This window comes from Crocodylus siamensis, chromosome 6, assembly GCF_052110815.1.
Source record: "Crocodylus siamensis isolate JL-2025a chromosome 6, ASM5211081v1, whole genome shotgun sequence".
Lineage (NCBI taxonomy): Eukaryota > Metazoa > Chordata > Crocodylia > Crocodylidae > Crocodylus > Crocodylus siamensis.
In genome coordinates, this window is record NC_143400.1 from 26,282,169 (window position 1) to 26,290,920 (window position 8,752).

The 8,752-nt window shown below is 54.2% G+C and overlaps 1 protein-coding gene across 2 annotated transcripts; it reads left to right on the forward strand.

Annotated features, from left to right (window-relative positions):
• Positions 1–534: 534 nt before the first annotated feature.
• LOC149861888 (uncharacterized) lies at positions 535–8,441 on the forward strand. Of its 2 annotated transcripts, none has more exons than XM_090054660.1 (5): positions 535–589; positions 1,899–2,603; positions 2,731–2,929; positions 3,251–3,340; positions 5,727–8,441. In XM_090054660.1, exons 2-5 carry the CDS (start codon positions 1,992–1,994, stop codon positions 6,704–6,706), a joined length of 1,881 nt encoding a protein of 626 aa, XP_089910786.1. In that variant the 5' UTR covers positions 535–589; positions 1,899–1,991; the 3' UTR covers positions 6,707–8,441. The 2 variants fall into 2 exon arrangements, with proteins under 2 accessions (XP_089910786.1, XP_089910788.1); XM_090054662.1 differs by having other exon boundaries at positions 562–589; positions 1,733–2,603.
• The last annotated feature ends 311 nt before the right edge of the window (positions 8,442–8,752 follow it).

Here is an 8,752-nt window from a genome sequence, read left to right on the forward strand (position 1 = left end):
GGGGGGTCATCCAGGCAGCATCAGCTGTGGGAAGGGGTGTTTGGTCCCAGTCAGGCACTGATGCAGGGAGACTTGGGGTTATTCAGGGCCGGATTAACCCTTTAGTGGGCCCTAGGCAAACAAACTTGTGGGCCCTTACTTAATACTGTATATTTATGTGACCTTTTTCACTCATTAATTATAATATGTAAAATAAGCACAACTGGGCCCCTTCTTCACTTAGGTTCTAGTTCGCCTACACATTAGTCCTGCCCTGGCTTTCTGGTTTGTCTCCCCATGGTCTTTCTCTGCAGCACCTGAGCACCTGCTCACCCCAAGCAGGTTCTGGATCAGGGGCAGTGGCTCTGTCCTGCCCCAGCCCGGCCAGGACCTGCCCCCTGCTTGGCTGCTGCTGCTCTCTCTGCCCCGGAGTCACCCCTCCGTGCAGTGCTCCCCTGGGAGAGCTGCAGCCGGGCGCCTTGGCAGGGCAGAGGCGGAGCTGCAAGGCAGGATGTGATGCTGCTGCAGGGACAGGCGAGTTCCTTTCGCTCCCCCCGCCCCCCCACCCCCAGCCTCTGTGCAGGGTGGACCTGCCTGCGCTGTGCACAGGGTGGGCATCACTACCGGGGGGAGGCGGCTGCAGGAAAGGGGGCTGCATGCCTGGAGTGAGGGGCACTGCAGGGTGGGCAGGGTGCTGCAAGCACAGGGGGTGCCCTTGGCTTGAGGCTGGAGCTGGAGGAGGCCCCAGAGGGCCAGAACCCTGTAGGGCGCAGGGCTTGGCAGCTGGGGGAACTGCCTGCTGCTGGGGTTGGGGGCCGGCAGGTGGTGGAAGGCGGCGTGGGCCTGGGGTGGGGGGTGCAGGGTGGTGGGTGCTGCGTGGGGCAGGAGGGAGCTGGGCATGGGTCGGGGCAGGGTGTGCGAGGCCAGCCAGACTGGCTTGGGATGCCTCCGGATTCACTCTCCCTACTCCTTTGTTCCTGGGGCTCTGGGCTGGCTTGCCTCCCTGTGGCTTTTGCGTCCCAGCCTCTGCCTCCCTACACAGCCCCCCCACCTCCTTCTGCACCTTTGTTGGGGCCGGCTGTAGCCTGTGGAAAAGCTTGCGCCAGAGCATCCTTTCCTTTGCTCTCTCCATCCCACCCACCACTGCCCTCATGTCCTCTCCCTGCCTGATGCTACGTTTCTCTCTAGCTTAGTCTGCAAGGAGGGAGCTCCTCCTGCCCCTGGCTGGGTTGGGCGTCAGGAGGGGCCCGGGGCACATGGGTCACTGGGGTCTGTGGCGAGTGTCTGGGTGGAGGACAGGCGGGGGTACAGTGGGGCAGGCCTGCTGCCTATAAAGCATCGCACAGGGGGAGGGCAGCAGTTTGCTGAACCTGGTGCTACAGCTGTTCCCGTCCTGCTGGAGCTAAGCTGCTGGGGAGGACGCCTGTGCTGGGGGGGGAGGGCTGTGGGCCACTGGGAGCAGGCAGCTGGGCTGTGCAGTCATAGTGGTGGCTTGTGGGGGTAACAGTGGAGCTAGACGGTGCAGGAGGTGGGCCCTGAGGTGATGGGGCCGGTGGGGAGAGGTGAGCCGTGAACCTGCTGGGGGAGATGGGCTGAGAACCATGAGAGCTGCCACTAGGACCCGGCAGCAGGATGTGGGGAGATGCACGTGCACCTGGGGAAGGGGAAGGCGAGGGTCCAGGACGGACCGTATGGGGCCTGTGGGTTGCAGGAGTTCTGGGACCCTCCCCAGGGCTGCTTCCCATTGCCTTAGGTGCAGCCCTATGGAGCGGTGTTTGGGGATCCAGCCTCCTATCAGCTCCCAGCACCAGAGCAGGAAAGGACAACTGCGAAGCCATTTTTATGGGTGAGAGGTGGGTGGGCCATGATCCTGGCTCCTCCATCACGCTGTAAGAGCCAAACTGCTTGCTTTCCCACAGGCGGCACCAGAGGCAAAGACTCTGCCACTGTGAGTGGCTGGAGAGCGAGAGCCCAGGCCCCGGTCTGGGGTCAGGTCTCCCCCAGCAGAGAAGATGGCTGCTGAGCTGAAGCCAGCACCAACCCTGAGCCTCCTGTTGCCAGCACCGTTGCAGCCCCTGGTGAAGATGGAGGAGCAGGACGCAGCTGGCTTGGAGACTGGAGCAGGGAAAGGCACTCCTGTCTCTGAGTCTGGGACTGGTGGGGAGTCAGCAGGCTGGGGAGCACCGGAGCAGGTCAAGCAGGAGCCACAGGAGGAGCCGGCCCAGTGCTGGGAGGAGCAGCGGCTGGGGGGGCAGCAGTCCCACAGTCCACCTGCCAAGGCTGTGGTGGACCCGGTGAACCCACAGACACTGCACCCACGACCGGGGAATGAGTTCCCCACCCCAGAGATGTGGCGTAAGTGCTTCCGGGGTTTCCGCTACCAGGAGGCTGGGGGACCACGGGAGGTTTGCCAGCATCTGCAGGAGCTGTGCCAGCGCTGGCTGGAGCCCCAGTGCCGCAGCAAGGAGCAGATCCTGGAGCTGGTGGTGCTGGAGCAGTTCCTGGCCATCCTGCCCCAGGAGATGCAGAGCTGGGCGTGGGGGCGCGGCATGGAGAGCTGCGCCGAGGCAGTGGCCCTGGCCGAGGGGTTTCAGCTGGGGCTAGCAGAGGATGAGAAGATCCAGGTGAGCACTTCTCCATGGTAATCAGTGCTGCTGTCCCTATCTCCGTGTGTCTGGGGGATGTTCCCTCCCGCCCACCCGCTCTCTCCCATTTCCTGGCTTTCCAGCAGTATGTTCATCTTGTTTCCAGGTCACGGTGCGTGTGAAGGTTGAGGACATGGCTTCTGACAAGATGGCACCCGCAAGGGCTTTGCGGGAACCTCTTGACTCCTGGCTGGGGCAGCCGCACCCCCATCCTACACATGTGCCCCGGGAGGAGGCAGGATGGGGTGAAACCCCAGGGCCCCAGGATGTCCCCCAAGAGGAGCCCTCACCACACCAGGAATCAGGTAATGAGCTGGATACAGGGCAGAGGCTTGGGTAGAGTTGCTGAATGTCCCTGATCTCGGTGCCCGTGTGGCTGCTCAGACCTCTGCCATGGTCACTGGGCATCTTTCGCACCCAGCAGAAATATCCTTTCTTTTACTTGGGCCTTGCAGTGCTGCCAAGGAGAAAGTCAATGATCAGCTCTCACTCACCCCTCTCTCATTCTTGCTGTGAGCCCTTTGTGCCCAAGAATGGGTCAATGCCGGTGTCAGGCACATGGGTTTTCCCTGCAACTTTTGACTCAATTCATGTACAGTTAACCACAGACCTCTGTCCTGTTGCAGGTTCCCCTGACTCAGAGGAAACCTTAGACTCATCGGCAAATGAAAGCACCATGGGTTGGTTCCCCAGACAAGACCCTTCCCCGGGAGCAGGTAAGGAGCAGTTGTTCTGCCTTTTCCAGCAGCAGGAGGCATCATGCATCAGCAGAAAACGCCTCCATCAGTAGGTGTGTCTACATGTGCATTGGCGTGCACCTAAATTTAATGTGCATTAGCTTAATGCTTATTGAGTGGGTTTAGGCACATATGTACACATGCAGGTGTTAAAGCTCATTAACATGTCTACACATGCCTTAATGCACTCTAATTATTTGCCCATTTTCAGGTATCAAATTTAGGCATGAGTAGCTGAAATTCACCATTTTTAACATGCATTAAGGGCACACACATGTAGACACACACCCTTAATCTACATTACTTTAAACTAATGCATATTAAAGCATCATGTGTAGACATGCTCGGAGTGTTTTGTTGAGGATTGAGGCTCCAGCAGTCTGGCTTTTCCTCTTCTCCCGGTGATCCCCTTAGAAACCTTCCCACGGCCTGGAGCCCATGACCCTGGTCTTTTCTGTCCCCTCACTTTAAAATGTGGGTCCTGACACTGCACCGAGGTCCCCTGTGGGATTTTTATTGATCATGTCAGTAATTTGGATAAAATACCTTTCCTAGGCCAAGATTAATTATAGTGTTACTTTAAAGGAATGCTCTAATATATAACAAAACACTTTGTCTGTCATGTATCACAGCGTTACAATACTTATTAATGATTGCACCCACATAATAAGATCTTACTTGGAAATAAGTATAAATATATAAAAGCTTTCTCTTCTTTCTACTACAATACAAATCACTGCAGCTTTGCTCACATTCAGTGGTGGTCTTGTCAATTTTATACCTTTTCTATATATCTGAGTAACAGTGTTTCATGCAATCATCCTTCCATGTATCTGGTGACGGTGACAAAGGTTGGTCTGCTGCAGATTTTATCTTCTAGTATGTCCTGTTTATCCCCTGTCCACCTTTCTTTTTTTCCCTTCAGAGCCCCATTAGAAAACTCAACTCCATTGGTTCTGTTCCCCAAACCCCAGTGAGGCACTGGATGGACAGTAAGAAAACCTAACCACCCCTTTTACACTCCCCAAAAGAGGTTATCAGGTCTTACATTAGACTTAATCTAGTCGTGTAGCAAAGGGAAGAGGAACTCTGGGTCTGTGCTCATGAGGACCCTGGAGAAAGCTCATCATCTGAACTACTCGTTCCCAGATTAGCCACGGCAACATCCCCTGCACCCTGTCTGCTCCCAGAAATGCTGTAAAGCCAGAGTGACCAGGGTAGCTTGGAACCTGAAAACTGTCCTGAGTTCCCACCCCAAGTTGCTGACCTTGAACAACTTAGCCTGATCCATATTGTCCAGGCAGGTGTGTTTCCACTCTCTGCTATTCAATGATATGGGGGCAGGTAGGTATTACCTTCTTTGTCCCCTAAACAGGGCTGTAGAGTCAAGAAATTCCCTTTTATCCCATCCACAAGGTCTCCTATCACCCCTCCTCTATGGAGATTGAGCCCCAGGCACCTTGGCAAGGGCCTGTACCCTGGAAGGGGAAACCTACCTGCAGGGAAATTATACAGGGCTGTAGCCAAAGCCAAGCCTGATATGTCAATGAATATACAAATCTGGTATCCCTGGGGTGCTGTTGGCTGGCAAATCCATCTTCACTCAGCCATGTAAGATTTTATACCCTTTCTAAAGGTGGCCATAGCTCTACGAAGCCCTCTGTCATGGCATTTGAGAATTGTAGTCCCCCGTGGTATTCAGCAGAAGCTCTGGGGAGCATTTAGGTTTTGACTATAGGGAGGCGGAGGATCTCCTACCCATTGCTGCTGGGTCTTTCTGCTTCGTGTAAACTCTTAAGTGCCCTCCACAACGGACACAAGCATTCAATCAATTTGTCAGGCTGCTTGGTGGAGAGGGGGCCAGAATTGAAAACAGAGTTTTTATGTTCCTGGCATTATAAACACCTTGTGGTTTTCACTAGAATCTCCCTCTTTCTGGGAAATCGATAGGACCCTGAATATACAAATCCTTTGATGTGAACAGAGTCAATGCACAGGTTAATCCCAAGGCCTTTGTTCTGCAACAGGTGCCTCTGATGCAGGGACTCATCATCAGCAAAGGCTCATTCCTTAGGGGGTCCTTCTCTGCAAGGAGATATATAGATATCTCTATCTATAGATATGTTATATAATTTATGTTATATGTTTTTTTATATACCATGTAGGGGAACACTAGCATGGCATATTAGCCTGCCCCTTCCACCCATCACTTGGGAACCTGAGAGTTAGACCTCTTATTTCTGCTTAAGAAAAAAGTCCCGGGCTCTTCCCCTGCTCTAAGGTGCATCCCAGAACAGGGCAAAAGCTGTATTTGTCCTTGACCAAAGGGACAAGGACTTATTTCTGGGGTCTCTTCCCTGCCCAGCAGGTGCAAGGACGCTGAGCGGAGCTGAGGAGCAGCCTCCCGAGGAAGGGCCTGCCAACCCGAAGCAGCTGAGGACATCGCCAGGAAAAGCAGGAGAGAAGGCCCTGCCTGGTGGAGCATGTGCCGGGGAGGAGCCGCACCTCTGCACCGACTGCGGAAAGAGCTTCGCCTGCCTCTCCAAACTGGCTGCCCACCGCAAGATCCACTCCAGGGAGCGCCCCCACCACTGCCCCGACTGCGGGAAGAGCTTCGTGTTCCTCTCCATCCTGGCCAAGCACCGCACCGTGCACACGGGGGACCGGCCGCACCGCTGCGGAGAGTGCGGGAAGACCTTCAAACACTCTTCCAGCCTTTTCCTCCACCGGCGTGTGCACTCGGGAGTGCGGCCTCACCAGTGCGGCGAATGTGGGAAGAGCTTCGCCCACTCCTGCAGCTTGGCCCGGCACCAGCACGTCCACTCGGGGGAGAAGCCGCATCGCTGCAGAGAGTGTGGGAAGTGCTTTGCTCAACCCGGCCACCTCACCCAGCACCGGCACATCCACTCGGGGGAGAAGCCGCACAGCTGCGGGGAGTGCGGGAAGAGCTTCGTGCGCCGCGGAGACCTGGTCCAGCACCAGCGCGTGCACACGGGGGAGAAGCCGTACCTGTGCACCAAGTGCGGGAAGAGCTTCAGCAGCCTCGGGTACCTGGCTACCCACCGCAAGATCCACTCCGGGGAGCGTCCCCACCGCTGCGAGGAGTGCGGCAAGACCTTCGTGACCCGCTCCAACCTCACCACGCACCAGCGCGTGCACACGGGGGAGAGGCCGTACTGCTGCCCAGACTGCGGGAAGAGCTTCACCCTCTCCTACAACCTGGCCCAGCACCGGCGCATCCACACTGGGGAGAGGCCGTACCTGTGCACCCACTGTGGCAAGAGCTTCCAGCGCCAGGTGCATCTGACCCAGCACTGGCGCCTCCTCATGCAGGAGCAGTCGTAGTCATGGCCGCAGCGCTGGAAGGGCTTCAAGAGCACTTATGCCAGGGGCTGGACTTGGGTGAGGGGCCACAGCCCCACTTCCATCGTCCTTTGACAGGTATCAGACAACTGACTGGGCCCAAAGGCTGGGCGGTGAGGGTCGATGGGGACAGAGATGGAGCTTCCCCTTTAGCTGGTATGCCGGAAGGAGTTAGCTCAGGATCCTGCTCTGCTTCTCATCACCTCTCAAGCAGCCGAGTTTGGTCACCACGCAGCCCTCACTGAACCCCGACAGAGGCAGAGTCATGGGAAATGGATCGAGCCCAAGGACCCCCTGCTCCTCCTCCCCCATGACCCATTGAGCTTAAAGCCTCCCTATTACACGTCAAGAGTATCCACTTCTTCCAGAACCAACCATGGGGCTCTCACGGCAGTGGGTCTAACACACAACACAAGGTCTGATTGAACACAAATCAAAAAATCAAAAATCATGTCTCGTCCTTCCTCCATCCTCCATGGTGGTGCTGGAGTGACTGGCTTGTCCCTTTCATTGGTCCTGGTGTCCCAGTATGTGAAGCTCTTGGGGTACGGCAATGATATTTATAGTCAGGAGGTGTTTCCCCTCTTCCATCCAGAACCTTGCCAGGCCATAACCATATATTTATAGATGGCTTGTTTTAATTTTCTAATAAACATTCGCTGATTGGTTTTATTTCCATGTTTGTGTTTCACAAACTTTTTAGGACTGAGCTGGACCAGATCTCTTGTGGACTTGGAAGGTGTCAGTTAGTTTGTACTTATATCCTTTGGAAAGCAGAAGGGAGGGTTTCCTATCTCCTTCCCTTACAACAACAGCATGCTGTTTGCCACTGTCCGGCTTTTTCGTCATCTCAGTTGATGGGTTTTACTGACAAGGCTGCTTTGCTTTACAGCTTATCAAAGAAATTTATAAAATAATCAGTGGTAACAAACAGTATCTAGCACGGTTGATTACATTAATCATTATTACCAGGAATCCTGGTTTTCGCTGATAAAAAAAAAATTTCCCAGTTTCTGATTTTAAAAAAGTAACCCAAAATGTATATTTTCCCATACTTAAAATGAAATGCCACTTATATACACACACACACACACAGATGCACACACATACATACATATATATACACATATATATGTATATGCACGTGTATATATACACATACATACACACATACAGACACTACCTGAAGTACCCGTTCTTTGTCTGGGTTGTTATTTTTGTAATTGAAGTGTTTGTATTTTTTCCACAAACTTAGTACAACATATTTAGGTTGAAAACAGTGTTTATTTTAAAAGAACATAGTACAACATCTTTAACATTTAATATTTTAATGTGGAGGGGGGAAAAAGGGCAAATGTCAATATAATAATGACAACTGAATGGAATTCACTGCACCCGAACCTGAGCGGTACCAGTTTGTCATCTGAGAAGTAAAGTTATCCCAGTCAGTGGAAGCCCCCAAAAAGGTCAAGTGAAAAATAACCCACGTATAATTTTCTCCAGGTGGTATACAGTGATTTTGGAAGGTTTAGAGTAATTAGGGCCTGCCATTCTCGAGTTTAAGTGAACAGACAGACAGACAGACAGGCAGATTCTTCATTGTACATACAGATGGACTAGCAAATTGCCTGTCAAGAATGACGGGGAAAGGGAGCCAGCAGGGTGAAAGCCCTGCATCCAGCCCTGTGCCCTCCCATCCCGCCCCCTTCAGGTCCAACCCCGCTCCCCCTTTGGGTCTGCCCCACCCCTCATCACATCCATCCGTCCCCCTCACCCCATTCAGGTGCAACCCCACCCCGCTTCAGGTCTGCTCCACCCTCCTTTCCCCTGGTTCACGTGTGAACCTGCCACCCATTTCCCCCCCACTTCAGGTCCATCCACCCTCCCCCCAGGTCCGACCCTGCCCCCTGGCTTGTGTCTGACCCTACTCCCCCCCAACCCTTTTGGGTCTGACCCCACCACCCCTCCCCCTGGTTTGGATCTGACCCCTGTTCCCCCCGCACCAAGCTGCCCCCTCAATTCGGGGCC

Coding starts and splice junctions, on each gene's coding strand:
- LOC149861888 (XM_090054660.1), top strand. CDS start 1,992: ATGGCTGCTGAGCTGAAGCCAGCACCAACCCTGAGCCTCCTGTTGCCA. Junction 2,930..3,250: donor CTCACCACACCAGGAATCAG/GTAATGAGCTGG, acceptor GTCCTGTTGCAG/GTTCCCCTGACTCAGAGGAA. Junction 3,341..5,726: donor AGACCCTTCCCCGGGAGCAG/GTAAGGAGCAGT, acceptor TTCCCTGCCCAG/CAGGTGCAAGGACGCTGAGC.